The sequence below is a fragment of the Xiphophorus hellerii genome, chromosome 18 (genome assembly GCF_003331165.1).
Source record: "Xiphophorus hellerii strain 12219 chromosome 18, Xiphophorus_hellerii-4.1, whole genome shotgun sequence".
Lineage (NCBI taxonomy): Eukaryota > Metazoa > Chordata > Actinopteri > Cyprinodontiformes > Poeciliidae > Xiphophorus > Xiphophorus hellerii.
Window position 1 is genome coordinate 31,602,627 of NC_045689.1, and position 21,511 is coordinate 31,624,137.

At 43.0% G+C, this 21,511-nt stretch overlaps 1 protein-coding gene across 12 annotated transcripts in view; it reads left to right on the plus strand.

Annotated features, from left to right (window-relative positions):
* The window catches only part of phldb1b (pleckstrin homology-like domain, family B, member 1b), a 103,529-nt gene that overhangs the window by 50,845 nt on the left and 31,173 nt on the right, over window positions 1-21,511 (plus strand). For 10 of the 12 annotated variants that reach the window (XM_032590338.1, XM_032590339.1, XM_032590333.1 and 7 more), the window contains 2 exons: window positions 3,530-5,043; window positions 16,929-17,249. In XM_032590338.1, the coding sequence (XP_032446229.1) occupies window positions 3,530-5,043; window positions 16,929-17,249 (1,835 nt within the window). The remainder of the gene's footprint in view (window positions 1-3,529; window positions 5,044-16,928; window positions 17,250-21,511) is intronic. The other 2 variants (XM_032590336.1, XM_032590345.1) reach the window with 1 other exon arrangement.

The following is a 21,511-nucleotide window of genomic DNA, read 5'->3' on the forward strand; positions in this document are numbered from 1 at the left end:
AGACGGTAGCCTTTATTTTGAAGGTTTAAAACGGAAACTCGGTCATATTTCGGCTAGCCTGTCAGCACTCGGCGGCTGTGCTCGGTACCCCAACCTTTGCTTGAAATATCACCTCGGCGGTGAAGCTCTGGCTCTCTGTAGGTCTGCATGGAGCCTGGCGCGGCGGGGCTCCGTCACTACCACTCCGGTACCGGCGTGTCCGCGGGATGTGGGCCCACCCGGTGTGTCACGTAGCAGGTGAAGCGCTCTGAACCCCGGCTGGCAGTTTCTACCCCTTCATGTGAGTAAGTGTGCGGCCAAAACGTCTGAGATTTGAGCGACACCGGTCATACGAATCCGTCTCAGACCGAACTCCATTAACAACTAGTCGGTTTAATATTTTGTGCTGGTTCTGGACGGTATATCAGTCCTAGCACTGAATGTAATAGTTGCATCGTTACATGTGAACAAGCCTGTGTGTTCTGCTTGTATCTCAATATAAAACGTCTTGGATTCATTGCATTCATCCTTTATTTCCATGACCCACAGATGGAGCTGATGTGGATTTTGTTGATGTTAAATAGCTTGTTTTTTAAGAGAAGTTTGGCGTGTTGCACTGTAATCAATTATCCGTATCCCATGACATCATAGGTCGGGTTTTTCTTGTTGCTTTAATTTCTTGTCACCCCACCCCCTTTCCATCCTCCTTCCTCCTCCTTGTGCGCTGCACACAAGCATCGCGTCGGTTTGTTGTCTGCAATAAACGACATGACAGTGACATTTAAACGGGCCCTGGTGGATCCAGCGAACCGCCGCGGCAGCCAGATGGCTGGAATACAGTGAGGTGGCACTGAAGTGTGCTCTGATCCGGCCCTGTACCCAGAGAGCAGGGCTCAGCTGAGCAAGCTCAACTAATGCATTATTTCTCAAGCTTCTATATTTTACAGTAGTTTTGCTCATGGGACACGTCTGTGACATCATCAGCATCAAGACACAAAAACAGACCTCAGTGCATTTTTCTGCTGTGTCCTTTAATTGTGTTTACATCAGTACACACACGCACACACACACACACACACACACAAACAGATACATTCATATTTATGTTTACAGAAGTTTAATCTGAAATTAATTCGGCGACTTTTATGTCCGCAAAAATTAAAGACAGCGAAAGTGTTCTTCAAAAGCTGAAACAGAGAGCTAAATTTCTTGCCTTTCAATTTACACTGAATCCATTAAAACCTGTGGGGATTTTAAGGGGTTTTTTAGATCTTGCCACAAAGTGCTTGACTAACAATCACAAAGGAATAATCTGGTTGAAATAAATTTGAGAATTGTCTGGAAATGGTCCCTTTTTCAGCAAGAAGGTCCATTTTGTAATACCCCAGTTTTAAAATGAAAAACAGCAATATATATATATATTTTAGTCTTCGTCACATAGTGTGGGATGAACCACCTGCAGCTCAATGTTCAGGAAAGTTACAGTTGCATTCTGAAATATGTTAATGATTTCCATCTTTTGATGGGATAAGTAAGCCTGATTTCATGAAGAAGATCAGCAGATGTGTGGTGTTACCTGAAACTATTTTTAATCAGTTATTTGGCTGGGTAAATCAAACATGACTTTGCTGGACTAAAACTTTGGCAATAAGCTCTAACTAATGCAGTTAATTGGAATAGAAAAACACACAACAATTAATATTGGGTGGAGTTTTACGTCATCATCAGAAAGCAGACCATGGCAGCCTCTGATAGGAACATACCAACTATGACTGTTAGGTAATTTTCAGTTCAGCTGTTTTACTTTGCACATGTTTTTAGATCAGGTAGCAGGGGAAAAACGGAAACCACTAAATGGTACCTGTGTTTTTTGTTTCTACAAAGCAAAAACTGACTAAGTAAAAGCCCTTTATAAGTAACAGTTCTGTGTACTTAGACAGAGGTTGTTTGATATATTTTCTTTGATTACCTCCATTTATCTGCTGAATATGACATCTGTATTTTCATTTGGTTTGTGTCACAATTAGGGCTGCACTATGTTAAAAAATGTTGGAATGACAATATAAGTTGTAACATATGCCCATTTTTGTTTTTCCTCACTTTCTAATCTGTGCCTCCATCTCTGTGACATTTAGCATTTTGGCTAAGGCCATTTGTGTCCAGCCTGAGCCTCTGCTGCCACGAGACTCGCTCCAACTGGCTAGATATTACTTTGGCAGGAAAAATGCAAGTTCATAACACGTGGAATACACAGTACTGGCCAAAAATTACTGCACTCCTAATAGTCCTTTGCCATCTGAATATTGAACACTCTGATATTGCTGTGACAATATATTCAGCAATTGTTGTGCAACTTTTGTCAAAAAACAAATCAGCCCTCAATTTGAAGTAATTTATTTTAGATCTTTTGTTTAGGTTTGTGACTGATAATTGTCATAGCTAACATTTTTAACTAGTAGTGAAAAAAATGTTTCATGATTTTAGCAGCAGTGTATGTAATTATCCCTTTTTACTTTTAGATAATGCAGTCAGATCATGTTACATGTCATATAATTACCACGAAACTTTTGAAATTTTACTCAAGAACATGTGAAAACCATCCACTTCTCAAATGGTTGCCAGGTGATTAAAAATGCCTGATAAATGAGAGATGGGTAAAAAAACAACAACCAAAAAAACCCTGAGCTCCAGAATGCCATGTGAACACTAGAATGACTAATCAGTGACTGCCCTGATGATTGGATGGAGCAGTTACCCTCATTTTGCCTTTCAAAATGACAACAAGTGCATTTGAGCAGATTTCATTTAACATTGATCTGCTGCTCTGGGCCATGCTGCTGGGTCTCCCACGGGGGCCGTGTGTTTTTGTTGTAATAATCCTCCATGCTGACATTACAGAGTTAAGATTAGATTAGCCGGTCTGTATGCTGTGTTGTTTTCGGGGTCACACAGTAATTGTGTTTGCCTCTGACACCTGTCCAGTGTCACAGACCTGGCTTTCTGCTTATGTCCCCATATGTGTCCTTCTTTGTTTATCCACTATTTTATTTTTTTTTACTTTCTGGTTTAAATGTATTTTGTGATCTAACTGTCCCAATAACAAATTTTGCTGGACGATAACTTCTACCAATAATTATTACAATAAACGATAATACTGTTGTTTTGATACCATTTTCGAGTAATCTAGTGATAATTACAAAATCCATAATCCATAAAACTTCAATTTTGTAAAGAACGTTTAGCACTGGAACTGGAAGAAGATATTTTAAATATCCAAAATAAAACAAAACACAAACAATAAGCAAAATGGAAATAAAAACCACACACAAACCATGAATAAAATAGATTATGAAGCCTCTCTAAACAAAATGACCCTAAAAATATATTAATTATCAGAATGGAAATGATAAATCTCATTTTATCATGCTATTAATTGCTTATTGCGACAGGCTCAGGTCTTTGTTTTTTGATACACTTGTTACACATACACTACCATGAACAGATGAATAAAGGTCTTCTCTTCCTTTCCTGTGTCTTCTCTCCCAATCAGACACTGAGAGTTTGGTCAATGGGAATCACCAGGCCAGTTCCTCCCAGTCTCCCTCAGCTCCTGGAGAGAGAGTCCAGTCTGAGCACAGCGCCATCGTCAGCTCCATTGAGAAGGACCTCCAGGAGATCATGGATTCCCTAGTCATGGATGACCTTGAACCCTCTTCCTCTGATGCAAAAAAGCCCCCCGGGGGGCAGTCCATGCACCACTCCCCATTGTCGCCTATGGTCAATGGAGGGGGGAGGTATTTGTTGTCCCCTCCCACCAGCCCAGGTGCTATGTCTGTGGGGTCCAGCTATGAGAATGCCTCCCCTCCCTTCTCGCCCCTTTCCTCCCCCTCTCCTGCCAGCAGTGGAAGCTTCACCAGCCCATCGCCTGGCGGAGGACACCAGGACCAGAGTTCTTCTCTGCCACCTGTGCCTATACGCTCTTCTAGCTACAACTTCAGCACCCAGCCTCTGCCTGTCCCCCTGCCAAGGACCATACTGCCTAATTTTAGCAGCACCGGGGTGGGCCAGAAGGTCCAGGAAAGCCCCAGGCTACAGAGGAAAGTTTTGGCAGAGACCCCTCCGAGCCCCAAGCCCAGCCGCCGGGGACTCGGCCAGGACGGCTCAGAGAGCCCTCGACAGACGCCTCTTGTTTCGTCTAGCGAGTCTCTCAGTGGTAAAAACATTGCGCCAAGCAGCCCCAGAGTCACCCCTAAATTTCCAACCTGTTCATCGCCGTCTCCATCGCCTTCACCATCTAGTCCCAGGACCAAGACTGCCACAGTGCTCCAGGAAAGGCCAGCCAGTCCCTTCAGAGAGCAAACCATCTTAGCTGATGGCTCCCAGAACTCCAGCTCCTCCAGGCAGCTTTCACAGCCCAGTAAGGCTTTTCAGCCCCCCCTGGATCCCATCGTTCACGTCATCCAAGGATCTCCTCTCCCTCAGCATCCACGATCGCTGCAGCCCCCTGAAAGCCCCAGGTTGGCCCGAAGGAACTTGGAATTGAATGGTGGCAGCGCAGGGAGCAGCAGTATGAGAGAGCTGCCGCCTCTGAGTCCTTCATTGGCCCGGAGGGGGGTTCCGGTTCTTCCAGGAGCACTGCCTGGAACAATCTCCACGTCAAGGACTCCGGAGAACCCCTCATGTCTGGGCAGGCTGGTCCCAGAGAGTCCCAGGCTGCGGCGCAAAACCGGATCCGCGTCAGAAGAGCCGTCTTGCAGCAGAGGGATCCGAGCTCGCAGTCCGTCCCCCACCTCCATGTTGATGGAGGGTAGCAGCGGAGTAGGGATACGTAAGGCAAGCTTCGGGAACTCTTTATCACCCGCTTTCAGTCTGGGCTCCCTACCTGGCTCATCCCCTGCAGCCAGCCCCAGGACCCAGAGGAAGATGTCCTTGGGGAGACCCCACCCAGGAATGCGAGAGAGGAAGAACAGCATCACAGAGATCAGCGACAACGAAGATGAGCTGCTGGAGTACCACCGCCGACAGAGAGAGGAGCGGCTCAGGGAGCAGGAGATGGAAAGGCTGGTGAGTTTCAATTCCACAGCAACAAGTGGCTGCTGATCAGTGTTTACTGTAAAATGAGCGCAGTTATATAAGAGTGTCTTTGTATTCGTGTCTTTCCAATGTGTTTGAACAAGACTCGTTTGAACATCAGATGATTCAGGCACATTCTGCTACTGGTGTTTGCAGTTTTGTGTCTTTGTGAAATATTGTTGCTTCTGTTGTCTTTGCTGACTCTAGATGGTCTGTTGTAGAATCAAACTAGCCTTCCTGGTGATAGGAAAATACCATAGTGAAGGATGTCACTAATCATTAATACGGCAGAGCCGTGTGCTCGCTGGGATTAGGGACGACAGCCACATGTGAATAGTTGAAATTCATGAATACTTGAGATATTCTTTAAATAATGCTTAGAACTGCCTAAGTTTTAATAGTTGAAACACCTACTGTACCTTAATATTCATTAATGCGGACTGTGGAAATCATCCTTTTGGAAATCATCAGAGCCAAGGAAAATAAATCTTCCTGCTGGATTTGCTGCTTTGGGTAAATATAACTAGTGAGTGTAGCGCTAGCTCGTGGTCTTTTGCTAAAGACAAAAGAGAATATGTTATGTACTTCAGGCAAAACACATAAAATGTGTGCAATCAACACTCATATAAAGAACATAGAAGAATTACAAATACCTGGCAGAGTCTTAAAGAGACGTTACATTGTTTAGTTAATCCAATAAAATTTGGGTTATTTCTCTGTTGAACATGTGAGATTTTGTTCCTTGATGCTGTTTTTTATGTCTTACATTTCCAAGTATTTACACGGTTTCCAAAATTAAGTTGATTATTATGGTTCTTTGATGTAGTTTCAGTGATTTTGTCTTTTAGGGCAGCAAACATTTCCTGAAAAGAACTGAACTGATTTATCACTTGTTTTGCCATAGAATTTCCCTTTAAGCTCTCAGTACCTGGAGATGATCTGAAGCTTCTTGCAGGTTCTTGTTTACGCTCTAATCTCGGCCATAATGAGCACCGCGTCTCTGTTTGTGAAAGGAGGAGTGACCCAGCCCCATAAACCATGTCAGTGAGTTGTCTGTGACTTGGCTGCTGTCTGTCTAAGCTGCTGCCGACACTCAGTGTCGTGGAGTCCTTAGCAACCGCAGTGTTTTTGTCTCCTGAACCGGAGCGAGCCCGAGGGGTCGAGGTGAGAATCGGTCCTGAACTTTTCTGAAGCGACGCACACAGAAGTCCGTTTCAGACAGGTTTTCAATGTGTTGCTGCCTGTCTGTAATTGGAGGGTAGCGGAGACGGCTGAGCTGCTCGGAGCCTGGGTCTGAGCCGGGCCGAGTTCCGGTGCTTCCTCTGGAGACGTGGCAGTGTGCTGACAGGACAGGACAGGACTCTCACACTCTGACCATGTTTAACTCTTTTAACGTCTCATCTCGTTTAGCTTTGACTTTCCTCCTGGCTGAAGAAACCTAAAGAAAAAATAGTGCAAGGTGTATTCATGTCTTTGATTATCTGTGAATGTAATAATAAACGTTTGGGTATACACTGCTTTATAATCTGCCTTTGATGAAGACAGAGATTTGAGTACTGGTGCGTTCTTTTTTTAAATGACAATTTTACTATATTTCAAAAGTTTTAAGCAGGTCTCATTAGTTTGAGGTGGAATTTGAGTACATTTCAGACCCAAAAGTTTGAAATACAAGGGCTAAACCAATAAATTGTACCTGAGTTCCTACATTTTTTCGAGATCGGCAATTGGCCAATAACTTAAATGAGAAGCCAATCTTTTCTACCTCTGCAAGGGTCTGAAAATCAGCCACTGTCTCTTCCGCCCTGCCTGAGACAGGCCTGACTGACTCAGGTCATGTTTACAAGCGCGTGTTGCCAACTTAGTAACTTTGACGATATATTAAAGGGGCGGTGTTATGTATTTTCCACCCACATAGTGCCATTTTATACCACAATCAAGTAACTATGTTACCTTCAGTTGTTATAACAATGCTATTTATATCAAATATGACTTAAAATACATTCATTTGATTTTGTAATTTAATGCCTTGACATTAGGCTTCTGTCTTTTTAAATTCTCCTGCTTATTCTGAAAGTCTGCCTTCAGGAAGTCATCACAACCTGGCTCCACTATTAACCATTTCACAACGTTTTCACCAGCATTTCACTGCAAGCAGCTCCTACCGTAAACTCAGCAGTTCCACCAGGTATTTGCTAATTGCTTCTGGCTAGTCTGAAGGAGCTGGGGGAACCTCATGGGAGGGCTCCTTTATGAGGTGAAGGATCTGAAGCTTAGAAACTGCTTCTCTGAGGAGGAGCTGCTTCTTAAAGCCAGAGCTATGTCCTCCCAGGCCTCTTTAACAGGAAAAAAATCGTCATCAGAATTGGCAGGTCAGGCATTTTACAGATCAGTGATCGTCCAGAAAACTGCAATCGGTGCACCCCTACAGAAATAATATTTTAATATCCAGTGCTGCAAGTCTCTCCATTGAGAGAGATGTTTTTTCTCTGATCTATGTTGGTACTGAAAGGAGGCGTGGAATGTTCTGAGGCAGCTGGTTCCACAGTGGAGCTTTTAGCACACTGCAAAAGTATCCAGCCTCACTGAACTTTCCATGTTTTGTCATATTGCAACCAAAATCTTCAATGTATCTTGCTTCTATGTTTAACTTAGGTCTGACCTTTGATCAGGCCACTTTAACAGATGACTATGGTTTAATCTAAAGTATCCCATAGTACCTTTGGCTGTAGGGTTGTTGAACCTCTGCTCCAGCCTCAAGCTACCTGTAGCCTCTAATAGATTCTCTCTCAGGTTTGTTCTGGATGTTGCTCCGTCCAGGGTCACCAACATGTCAGACTCACACTTTTTGCCCTCGTTTCTCCTAAGTAACATTTATCTGGAGCCAAGTTAACTGAAATTTAAAACTATATATTTGTTACTCCTTTATTGTTGTTCTGTTGTAGAAATTCAATGCAGATCTTGTGTTTAAAAATGCAGAAAAACTGCACAGTCTTTTTTCATTACCATCTTGAATTATTAATGGTTTAAAAAGCACTTTTTAGAAACGTTTTCCATGGGGTTAAGACCAGAGATGCTCTGTTAGTGTCATGACTGACACTGACTCCTCTGGAATCAAATGCACAAATATATAAAACCCAAAATAGACGCTTCGGTTTCAATTTTGACCAAAATAGAAACAATTAGTTGTTTTAAAAGGTTTTAATTATCCTTTAATCAATTATGTGCTGTTCAACAATATGATATGATGTTAAATAAAAAAAATAAAAAAAATAAAGTCAAATTTGGTTTTGTAAAATAAAAATTTTTCTAGGCCGATCTCTCTTTCTGAATTGAAAGTTGCATATGAGATTACCTTTATTTGTGTATGAAGTCCGTATTCCTGTCCATCTCCAAGGATACCGCTGTCTGTCTGTCCTTTTTTGCGTTTATCTTTAGAAGTTTTTCTGTTCCAATGGAGCTGATCGCCAAGGAGAGCCGTCCTGGATCAACTCTATTCCTGATGTGGACTTTCAGCCTCTTCAATGCGTAGAACTAGCAGATGTTGCCCATTGTGGGTCTGCAGCTCAGCAGTGCCCCCTTTCATCTAGGCATGGTACTTCCTGCCTCACTCTGTGTGTTTCCATGGCACATTTATGAGGCACAACTCATCACTGCCTCACCTCTCCTCATCCGTCTTCCGTGTATTTGAACAAAAAATGTGTAAAATTCAGCAAGTTTGAATTTTTTGAAAAGTTAAAATGATACAGAAAAGAAGTTGTTAGAACAGTCAAATGGATTTTTTCTCATCATTGTTAGTATTTTAGTTGTCATGGTGACAAGTTATAGAGTTAATAGAGGAGTCATGTGATGATTTCTTGAAGGTGGAGTTTCAGAAAGAGCTGGAGTAAAAGAGACAGAAGCCCAATTTCAAGGCGCTAAACATGATCTTTACACCCTTATCCCCAGGGGGGTAATGAGGGGTGCTGGTGCCTATCATCAGTGGGCGAGAGGCCGGGTCACCCTGGACAGGTCGCCAGTCCATCGCAGGACAACACAGAGACAGACAGGACATGATGTCATTTAGTCAGAACGTGACTAGCGACATCTCAATTAACTAATATGTCTAATCATACACTAATTTCAGATATCTGGAATGTAATGTGTGGTGAAGCTGATTTTATGTTAAAACGGCCTGCCGTAGCCTGGCAGGCTCACTCAGCCCGCGTCGTCTGGGGCAAAGTCAGCTGTCGCTCACCGTGGATGAGATCATCCTTCCTGTGAGGTCATCGAAAGGGAACTTTTCAGTTATTGCCTCAGACCAATAATGGGTGGGGTTGGGGGAGGTAGAGGGGAGGAGGGGGTTAAAGTGGATGAAGCTGTTTGGATGAAAAGTTGGACCCAGAATAGCAAAGGACAGAGATAGTGCTTTGTCATTTACTATTTTGAGCCAAGCTAACTGCAGTGAGTTATGATGCCTTTGTGAAGTGACGCGGTGGGGGGGGGCGGTCCTCCGTGGGGGGCCCTACAGAGAAAACTGTTGCTGCAATGCATTGTGGTTAATGGAAGAGGATGTCCAGCTGGTCTCTCTGCTCTCAGGTTTGTTGTCCTCTCTTGTAGCTTTTATTTTGACAGGATGCCAGAAATGTTGATGAGTTTCCTGCATGGTTGGCATCTTTGTGACCCTCCTGCAGGATCAGCCAACTAAATAAACATCCGAGCTTGTTAAATGGAGCCCAGCAAACGTATACCAGCATCTCCTAAATATATCCACCTGCTGAGCTGCACACAACCTGCAGCTTTGTCTGCAGCAGGGTTATTAGTGTTTTGTCTACTTCAGATAGTTTTCTATCACAAAAATCTTATTTTGTGATTATGTATACATTGTTTGGAATATTTAACAGGAGATACCATTTTCAAAATAATATTCAATTATTGTTGAACAACAACTGAGTGTGGTGTTATATTCCAACTTTTGCTGTTGCCATTTTGCAGACCGACGTAATTTACCGACAGCTGACTTGAACTACTTTTGTGTGTGTGTGTGTGTTTGTGTGTGTGTGTGGGGTGGTGGTGGTGGGGGATCTACATGAAAAGCTAATAAAACATTCATAAACATGAAAACGAAGGTTATTATATCTATCATTTCAATATGTTTTAATTTTATAGATGCACAATATAGTTCCAGTTAGTCATAGTTTTTCCTCATTAATTACGGTTTTAAATACAAATGTTTTCTCAGTTTCAGTTTTTTAGTTAACTATAAAAATGATTTTGTTAGTTTTAGTTAACTATCGTATCCTTGGTCTGCGGCTCGGCAGCACCACAGCAGCCAGCCTCAGGCCTGCACGTCTCTGCTTGGTGGCAGGAAAAAGGACAAAGCAAATCATCTGATCTGAAATAAACCAGTGAAAAACAAACGAGGAGAGACGTTCTGTGACACACTAGACGGCCGGCTGGGTGGCTCCTTATCTGGGGCAGCAATAAATCTGTTTGTGGTCCAAAGTAAAGCTGCAGTAATCCGGTTTTGAGACAGATCCAACAAATATGCCACGTTCGTTCATCCCCATCACACAACAAAAGCCAAATTAGGATGAGAACTGTCTTCCTTTCGGCTTCTCTGCAAACTTTATTTACTGCTTTCAGAAGATTTACCAGACGAGGTGGAAACTTTCCTCTGCCTGTTGTGTTCTGATCTCTCCACTAGAGGGGGTTATTGTCTTTCTGCAGGATCATTTAGCTTTTCATATCTGTTTTTATTTTGTTTTTTTGTCTGTTAGTGCATATGATTTAGGGAACATGACGTTCTTAAACACATAGGATTATAAATATGATAAAATGTGGGCAAAATAAAACTCTAACCCTGACGGGTAGAAATGTTGGACTAGATAATATTTTCCATTGATTCTCAGGTCCAATACTGTTCATTAGATGCATCAAAACTAAGATTCATGAATGGGGACAATCTTCTAATGTCTCCATCTTCTGCTGGCTTCAAAGCTGCAGATGCAAACAAACTACACCACAGTTAGTTTGTTTATAACTTAACAATTAAAAAAATTAACAAAGTCTGACTGAAAATCTATTGTTGAGAATAAAGAAAAGTGATTTATTACAGTCTTTTGAAGTTAGATTGCTCCTTCCTGGCACAACAAGTTGGGAAAACTTTTATTTTTATTTTCCAGGTGCAATATTTGGCACACGAATTACTTTGCCAAGCCATTTATTTATTTCTATCTTTACTGCCAGTTATGTCAGGATCTGTCCTCCATAATAGATGGACATTGGATGAGACAAGCGCTACATTGCTTCATTAAATACTCGTACAGGGACGGGGACTTCATGAAGAGATTCTGTGCTAGTTTTAGATTTTTGTTTTGGCTTAGTTCTGTTTATGACTTTGTTCGTGTAGTTTGAATGTTTTGCGATCTTGTGCTCTACTTGTTCTCCAGAAGAAGAGTCACACAGAACAGTCATTCATCTGTTTGTGAAGAGCCATTATGATCCGGGTTGGAAGTTTTTACTGTATGGTCTTCCTCAGCTTGCTAGATGGAACTGCAGCAAACAACTTGGTGCATTACCACCACCTAGTGGTTATGGCGTTGCATCGCAACAACAGTCCATTGAAATTAGGATGCAACAACCTAACGAGTCATGGATGAAATGAGTTACGGCATTATTTAATGGATCAAGGATTTTTAAATTGAATTTAAAATAAAAATAATTTTTTTAGTACTTTCATCCAAAATTACATACATTTTTTTATGTTTAATTGAATGTTTTGAAAGGCGATAGAGAAAAATTATGAAGTGAAAAAATAAATTATGAGTATAATAGTAAATTTGCTAAAGTGTAGCACGTAGCATGATTGAAAGTGCTAATACCCTCCTGCTGGCTCTGATTGGTTGATTCTGCAGACAGCAGTAGGACAGCAGAGAGGAGGCAAAGGATTCCAGCTTCAATGTTGATTTCTCAGTGAAACCCTTAAAAGCAGTAACTCTGCCTCAGACCTTGGTATAGTAATCAGTGAGCAGTAAAGTATGTTATTTAGAAAACAGTCTTGTGTTCTAATGAGCTGCTGAGTTCCCATGGCTGCAGTAACCTTGTGGGGGACCCTGCAGCAGAAACATCTTGTTTTCCTCCTCTTGGCCTCTGCAGCACAACAACAGTGTTGCTGTTTTACAGAAGCCAACCGGTGAACCACATCTTCTGGTTAATTAGTCAACTGACGGAGAGCCAGAGAGCAACAGCTGGGTGAATAATTCCCCCAGTGGCCATGTTCTTCCAGTGTTTCAGTGTAATGTGGAGGTGGTTCTGAAGCCTAAGCCTTCACTTTCCTTCCTGCTGACAGTGACACCCTGAAACACTCTGACTTGTAAAGCTTAATTGTCATTATCTCCTTCCGCTTGATGTCTAAAGCTCCATAAAACACTTCAAAAGCCTCGCACTTATTTGTTATATTATTTAACGGCTAAAAAGAAGGATAATTGCACAAAGTTGAGCTTTGAGACAGTACGTGGCAAACGTTGCACACTTCAAAGCTTTTTTTTTATATGGCTGATATCTGCCGATGGTGATGAATTAGTGTGAACAGCTGAAAGCAGTCATCCATGGCAGCGTCTCTTGAAGTTATCGGCCTATTTCAAGCATGGGGGAGCCCGGACGAACAGTATAAAGTTCTGCTTGGTATATAAACTTAGTCCCTTTGCTTTTCTTAGAGCAAACCAGCAGGGCGCCTCCCACAGGAGGACGTCCCTACATGCTGATCCATCCCCACCTCTCTGCCGCTGTAGCTGAGTGAGCCAGGTGGTTCCGAGGCCGTTCACCAGGACAGCAGCAGCCACAAACGGAGAGCCGCCGCTGTAATGGAGCGGTTTTACACACCAGGCGGCAGCGGGTCGGTGCCGGCCACGGGGCCAGCACCGACCGGGACGCAGCCCCTCCTGTGTCTGCTGGCTCTGACTAAACAGAAGCCTGTCTTTTTAAGCAGCGTTGCAGCGCTTATAAAGGTAACCGATGCCGCCGCCGACTATATTTAACTGAAGCTCGCTGAAGTGTTTCTATCTGCGCTGGGGATGTGGGTCGGCCTGCTTTCTGCATGTGATGCCGAGGGGTTCAGTCATTAACCAGAGAACCTTTCACTCCCACCAACCGCTTCAGGTCGGAGATTAAACCACTTCAGCTCCGGAGCCACTGGCACTGGAGAACATGCACTTTGTTTTCGTCTCACTTTTGGAAAGAAATGTGATCGGAAAGTATTTCTGTTTCAATCTGAAAAAAGTCCCACTTGACCACAGGAGGCTCGTTGCACAATTCCTTCTGCTTTAGATGGAAAAGTAAAGATCTTTCTCAAATGTTAGAAAGCAGGAAATACAGATAGCAAATCAATGACATGAAACATTTTCACATTTTCACAGTTTTTAATTTCGTTCAGTTTATTTATAAAGTGACGGTTCACAAGTCATTTAAAAAATGTATTTCAATCTTATCTTACATCATAACCTGTATGAGAATCTTCTGGTGTCGTTACCATGAGTAAAATTAGCCTAATTTTTCTGTATTAACACACAGAAAAGGACATACAGTGGATCCCCGCCCAGTCACGGCTTTTTCTGTGGAATGTGACAACAAATCATTTGCAGAAAATCCACCTATTTGAAGATATTTTTTTTTACATATCTACATTTAAAATAAAACGCATAATGGGAAGCTGAAATACCTAGACACATGACATACGTTTGGCAGCCAAATACAGGACGTGCATTTATTTTTCTGATGCCAACATGTTACAAAGGGATGGCGGACATGTTTTTTTTGTTTTTTTTACCTGCTCAAGAATGAACTGAACAACCAATATTTTGACAAAACAACCAAAGTGGTTTTTAGTACTGTCATCCTGAGGGCCACAAACACCAAGGCCTCACTTTTGGACACTCGTGTCTTAGTGTTTGTAGAGAAGCTTTTTTTGTGCTCATCTCAGTTTGTAACAAGCTTCCAACAGGAAGTGAATTATAGGAACAGATGGATGGATGTAAAGGTGCTGTACCAACCATCAATGGTGGACACCTCTAACTAAAACGTTAGCTGCACTAACAAACATTAGTGCAACATGCTACAACCAGGTATTTAATGGAAGCTAATGCTAAAGCACCAAAGCACTAACTTCAATTCAAGTCACATCTGCCCTTGAAAGACTACAATCTTTTAACACCATTTGAATTTTGACATAATTTACTTGTTCTATGATATTACGATTATATCTTCTTCTTTTCTGTCTTTTTTATTTTATTCCTGTATGTTTCCTGTTGAAAATAGCTATTAGCAAAAAAAGAGGGAATGTGAGGTGAAGAAACGGACTGCTGCTTCTGATTAGGAATATCTAATTACTTCAAGGATTATTAACAGTTGGTAACCAAAACTTCAACACAGACGTCGAACTCTATCCACTGAAAGTTTACAAAATAGCCAGCTAGTAACTAGATGAGTGGTTTAGAATGTATCTGGGAACACTTAAAAAGCTAGCTCAGCTATTATCAGGTTATAGCTGAGTTAATCTGGAATTGTGCTGCTAGCTGTTGTGGTTTTATTTTGCAGAGATGCTGTCGATTGTTGCGCAAATTTCTTGTCCAAAGCAAATAGTTTACCATGCAGCTGATGTAACTGTTGCAGAATGAGTGTTTTTAAGACCTGAAACAATCCTGTGTGTTATCCCTAAAAGTCTCTAGAGACTGGAATATCAAGCCTTTCGTCTCTCTTTAATCTTCGATTCTCTCATCTTTATCCTGGAATTGTTTGAAATAACTGGAACCAGGTCTTCAACCGCCTGCCAGGCTGGGCTTCTACCATAGACCAGAACTTGGTGGGTTCAACTCTGGTTGACCTCCATGGGGTCAAACACTCTGTATGTCATTTAGAAATCAGTGCCAGCGTCATGGAAAACCAGCAGCTTGTTATCTGTGGGGGGTTGGTGGCCACCGGAGAGGGTTGCTAGTCCCATTCCTGTGCCGTTTTGATCCTTGTGCGTTCTGCAGGGACACAGAGGAACAAAAGCAGCCGCAGATAATAAAACAGTGCTGTCTCTTTGTGCTTGCTTCTCCTCTGGGACCAGAACAAGCACAGCCCTCCAAGGATCCCAGTTTGATGTTGAATTAGGTTTATTTTGCAGACTGTGAAGGACGCGGGGGAATGTGAATTTTCCAAATCCCCCCTCCAAGGTTTATGTAGTGAATAAAGCTTTGTTGAACTTCCCCAGTTTACTGTGGAAATACTGCGCTCCCGAGTCTTCTGTTTACGCCTGTGACGTAGGTGAGCACAGCAGCAAGGAGTGAGCACTCTGATCAAAGCACCACCAATTGGAGTGGAAGGGGGAGAAGGAAGCCCCCAGGGTGCTTGAGGAAGAGGAAGAAGCCTTAAAATGAGAGAACAGGAGACACCGACTCTCAGAGGAGGGAAGGAGAGGGGAGGCTGGCTGCTGAGAGGATAAAAATAAGAGATATGAGGAGTTTGTTTGACTGCTGTCATACAGAATGAAGGGGATAATTACCAGCTTTAAAGGAAAACACTTCTGTATTGCTGAAGTTAAGCCATATAAGGAGACGACTTGCTTCTTCTGCTGCCCTGTGACAGCATCTCTCTCACCATGCCAAAGCCTTTTATTGATGCTGTTTGAACTAAGTGCACAACATAGTTCCCTCTGTTATATTTCTGAATCACATGGATGTAGTTTTTATACAAAGTTAGTTGGTTGTTGGAGTCTGACATTGGAACCATGGGTACATGCTATCCACCTAGCCATTGTCTAAACTCACTTATCCTTGAAGGGTTACACAGGGGTCAATGGGCGAGAGGTGAGGTACCCCCTGGACAGGTCCCTAGTGTTGTCATGGCATCAGAAACTTGCTCAAGCCCATAAACCTGATTTCCATCCAGTTTGGATAAAAATGGACCGCCTTTTTTCTTCCCCGGCTCGATTTGACCGAACCTAGGAACTAAGCATCTTCTGGATTTCAGAGCATCCTGGAAAATGAGTGAAACCTCTAATTTGTCTAAATCTGTCAACATGAGAGAATTGGTCTCTCCACAGTCTCCAGAAGCCAGACGTCAAAAGCCAAAGTTGATTCATGTCGCAGCCAACAGAAATCAAGGCAATCAGAGCGTCTGTGATCTCACTAATCATCCAGCAGAGCCTGAAGGCTGTCTGGCAGAGGGAACGACGCCGCTGCCGTCATCTCCTGCGCTTCAGAACACTGGGCGTCGGAGCGGCGCTCGGAGCAGGTCTTGATTTACGTGCACATTAAAGCAGATGTTGCGCGGGAGGACGTGTGGAATTGTAGACCTGCCAGTAAAGGTTTTAATTATGGCTCTTTTGTTTTGAATGTTGAACCGCTCACAGGGGTCTTCTGCTCTCTCCCACTCCAGTTAGAAGCTAACTGCTCCCAGATTACAGGTTGAGATTGGGGGTAAATGCTGGGGCTGCAGCTGCTCATCACGCAGGTCCACCCCCCCACCCCAGCTCTTATGTAAGCAGCAGATGGCCATGGTTAGATTGCTATTATTGCTTTATTTTTTAGAAAGAAACGCATGCTGTCAGTTTTAGATTTAAACATTAAGAAAGAAACGCACCTAAAACACTTGGTCTCTTGTGCGTACACTGCTGTCTAAACGTCCATTTAGGAAACACTTCGTCCCAGGCTCTGACGGATGCGGATATGTAGAGGTCAGAGGTCACCATGCGGGTGCACAGACCACACAGTGACAGCTGAAAAACACTCTGACCCCTGAAGCATCAGTTCTGAGATAGGCCTCCGTTATTTCAGGAGGGACAACTGTTTCATTTCATGCTCAGAGATTTCGCTTTTTGTGAATCTTCCTTATTCGTCTGTGTTTGTCTCCCTCCACAGGAGAGGCAGCGGCTGGAGACCATCCTGACCCTCTGCGCCGAGTACAACAAAGGTGAGAGCGTGGGGCTGGACCCCCTGGGCTCAGGACAGCTGGGTTTCCCCGGGAGTCTGGGTGACTGCTCAGGGCGGAGGCCGTCCCTGGAAAATCTTCTGGGAGGAACCCCGACGTCGCCGGCCGCCCTCCGCCTGGCGCAGAGACAGAGGGAGAGCGACGAGGAGAACCTGAAGGAGGAATGCAGCAGCACCGAGAGCACCCATCAGGAGGTGAGGACCTCTCCTGCCCCCAGCAGAGTGTCAGCGGTCCACAATGGAGAGCCACAGGTCAGAGGGCATGCTCCTTTCCCAACACATACTCTCCTTCTGCATGCTGCTGAGGCGTTGCCATGGTTGCTGCATCTGCATGGCTCTGCTGGAACCAGCTTTTCTGCTGTTACAGTTACAGAACTCAGCTAAACAATTAGCAGCTGTGATAATTAGAACCTGCTCTGTTTTCAGGTGGTCAGTTTATTATAGTTACAGGTAATGAACAGATACACTAATTAGGAACACTGAAGCAGTGGGGAAGTCAGGTGGGAGGTTGTTTTTTTCAAAGTTATGGAAAGGATATATATATACAGTATATATATATATATATACACAGTATATACTGTATATATATATATATATATAGTTTTATATATATATATATATAAAACTTCCCCACTGCTTCAGTTAAAATTCCCATAATTCTTTGCTGCATCACTACCACTGTCACATGACCAACCTTCTCCCGTGCCCCTCCAGAAACAAACTGCAAACAACAAACAAATATGGAAATGAATATTTGTTCATAATATTGGCCCAGTTTTATTTATCAGACCGATTCTAATATGACTGAATGACTAAAAAATGACTGAATTGGTTGATAATGATGTTAGTTCTGATGTATCTTACATCGCTACTGCTTTCTATTATATTTCAATATATTAACACTCTGCATATTAATGATATATTTGGCCAGCTGAATGGACTCACACTCTTGATGTAAGTTTTGTTCACTAAGGTCCTAAGGCAGTGGACACTAAATTATTAGAAGTTTAGAATTAGTCTGTTCTAGAAAACTAGATCTTGGCCCAGCTGCAGGCCGTGTTCTGTTGCCATAGGAACATATTCTGTCTGTGGTTGGTCTCGCATGTGGCTCATTAGTCACACACCTGCTTTCATACATTTACACATGGTTGTTGTTCTTTTCATGTGGTTGATGAAACGTTACATCTTCTGTGTTAGAAACTGAATGGAGGCTGGGGCTGCACAGTACAATTAAAGGGTACAGCACTGCAGTGTCAGTGTGCGAAATATTCCCATTGCTTTTTTTCAAACCTGAAATACATTTTAGAAAGAAATGGCTTTCCCGTCTCTGTCCAAGTTTGTCTGCCAAGCAGTGTAATTCCCCTAGAGTCCTTGGTTTGTGGTATTTGAAGTGTCCGTATTCAAGAGATTTATCTCAGTCTTCCCTTGCCTATCTTCCTCCAACTTGATCCATCCTCGGTATCTGAACAGCCTGTTTTTCCATCTGTTTCCAGCCTGGCTGGTAGCAGAGCCAGAGCCACTTCTGACTGGCTCTGTAGGAGGAAAACCCTATTAAAAACACATCAGGTTTTCCACTGCTAGCAAGCCACCTGAGAGCCAGGTCATTACTTTACTAGCACTGCCTCTTCCAGTAAAGAATTGATTTGGTTTAAAATGTGTGGATTCAATGCTATTCTGTATGTTATGCTGCAGGGAGACCAACCTAAAGTTTCTGTATGACTGTTCTAATATCACTAATCTAATCTCTAAACTGTTTTAAACAACACTCACTGTTTAACCTGTGCTTTAGAATTCCAACAGGCATTTCTGATCTTTGTCTGATTACACTGGTCAACAACCAGAAAATTGTCTGGGGTTTTTCAACAGTTTTAGGGTAATTTTGATGAGCTGAATCCAAAAATCACTTTGGTTTTGCACAACCATGTCAACTTTCTGAACTATGGAGCAACATGAGCATCAAAATGCATGACTTGTTCTCACATCTGGATCGGTTTCCTGAGAATCTGAGATCAATGAGTGATGAGCAGGAGGAGAGATTCCATCAGGACAGGAAAGAGACGGAGACGTGATGTTCAATTCACATTTACTTACCCTTATCAGTGTTTATTATTCAATTTACAGAAATCAAAGTTTGTAGAAAACATGTTTTCCTCCTAAAATCTGTCTTGGATGAGAAATATTAACAGAAATGAACTGATAATGTCACAAAAATGTCATCAATTTAGTCAGAAGATCAGATTTGTCTGGATCAAATTAGAATAAAAACCTGACCTGATTGAGAAAAATTTATGTCATTTTTGGATTCAGCGGTGCAAAATAGTCCCAATTCAGTTGAATAAAACCATGGACAACTTCCAAAAAATGTTTTTTTTGTAACCCGGTGTAATTTATGAACAGCCCAATAGCTGGAGACATGGTGACACCGTAATGGCATGTCACCAGACATAGTCACATTAGCAGACCAGACTTTAGAAAAGGAGTCACAATATTGTCTTAAACTAGTCAGACAAACAGTGAGATTACCTTTTAATTAGGGCCAGGACTTTAATGTGTTCATTTTGATTAATTCATTGAGTACAGAGATTTCAACATCTAAATATTTTAGTTCTATTTATTGCATTTTTTTTTACATACAAAGTTTCCAGCAGGAACCTTTGTATTTGCACATTTCTTGTACGCCCATAAATCTGACGCACAAATGATGTCCGCAAACAGTGATGGACAACACAGCTGCTTCTCTCGGCCCAGTGGGGGTTAATTTATTCTTCAAAAAACAATCTGAAGAGACCTTGGAAAACATTATTGTTGTATTTAAGTTGTGCTAAAACGAGTTAGGCTATCAATGAAGCACAGACGTCCCCAACACTAATGTCAGCCTCCACAGTCCACATTTCTACAGAAGTTAATGCCAATATTTTATGAATCCCTAGTTTTTGATAGTAGCCGCTAATGAAGGCGTTATTTTGGTCTGTCCCATCAGTGACGAGAACTTTAGGTTAAGTAATTAACCCCGGTTCTCTTTCAACATTCGTTTCGGTATCTCACTATGGGACACGACCCCAGCGCCTGTCCCCCAGAAGCTCTATTACATTACGCCAGTCTTGACTGGCCGGTAGAAGTGACGTCAGCTCCAGGAGGAGGAGCTTCCTCCTAGTATAAATGCCTGACGACACGCAAGCGATCTTCAGTCTTTTAAGCACACCTCTTCCTCGCTCCAGGCAAGGAGGGTGATCTGGTGAGATACCTCACTCATGTTTCAGAGAACCGGGGTTAATTACTTAACCTAAAGTTCTCTTTCAACATTCGTTTCGGTATCTCACTATGGGATGTGGCGACTCCCGTATTGCCAGATAAGCTTACTCGAAGACCAAAAGATGCATCCTGCAGTTATCCAAGTGTGGATCCCACGCCCAAAACTGTGTGAGCCAGAGTTGGTGCCGTGACATCCAATCTATAGAACCTGGTGAAGGTGTGAGGAGTTGCCCAGCTGGCAGCATCACATATGTCCTCCAAAGGTATACCCTGAAACAGTGCCCAGGATGAGGCCATGCCACGAGTGGAATGAGCTCGTAGACCTGCAGGGGGTGCAAGGCCTTTACTCTGATAGGCCATAGCAATAGCTCCGACTACCCAATGGGAAAGGCGTTGCTTCGTTAGAGTTTTCCCTTTATGTGGTGAAGCCCATGACACAAACAGCTGCTCAGTTTTGCGAAAACCAGCCGTTTTCTTCACATAGATCTGAAGCGCTCGCACGGGGCAGAGCGTATGCAGTCTTTCATGCTCCTGAGAGGAGAACGGTGGAGGGCAAAAAGCCATCAACTCCAAAGGGCGGCATGGCAAGGCCGGGTTAAAAACCTTTGGTATATAAGCTGGATTGGTTTTCAGTAAAACCTTATGATTCTGCTCAGTAAACCGCATGCAGGAGGGGTTTACTGAAAAAGCTTGAATGTCGCTCACACGTTTGGTAGAAACCAATGCGACTAACAAGGCTGTCTTAAACGAGAGCACTTTAAGCTCAGCCTGCTCCAAAGGTTCGAAAGGTACATGTGACAAGGCATCAAGTACCATCGGTAAATCCCATGAAGGAGTGAGGCTTTTAGACACCGGCCGGAGCCGTCGTGCACCCTTCATGAACTGGCACACCAGAGGATGTTGCCCCACTGTCTTGTCTCCAAAGCCTACATGACAAGCTGAAATAGCTGCCAAGTATACTTTGACAGTTGAAAAAGCCAAACCTTTATCCAGCAGTTCTTGTAGAAATGTCAGAATAACTGACACAGGGCTCTGTATTGCGCTAAACATGGTTTTAGCGCACCAACCCTCAAATGCACGCCATTTTCCCTCATATGCGCTACGAGTCGAGACCGCTCTTGCGCTCTGAATCGTGTCAATGACGTTCTGGGGAAGCCCACTGGCTGCCAGATTCACCCTTTCACAAGCCAGGCCCATAGAGCTAGGCGTTCCGAATGAGGATGAAATAGTTCTCCACGTGCCTGTGTTAGGAGATCCCTGCG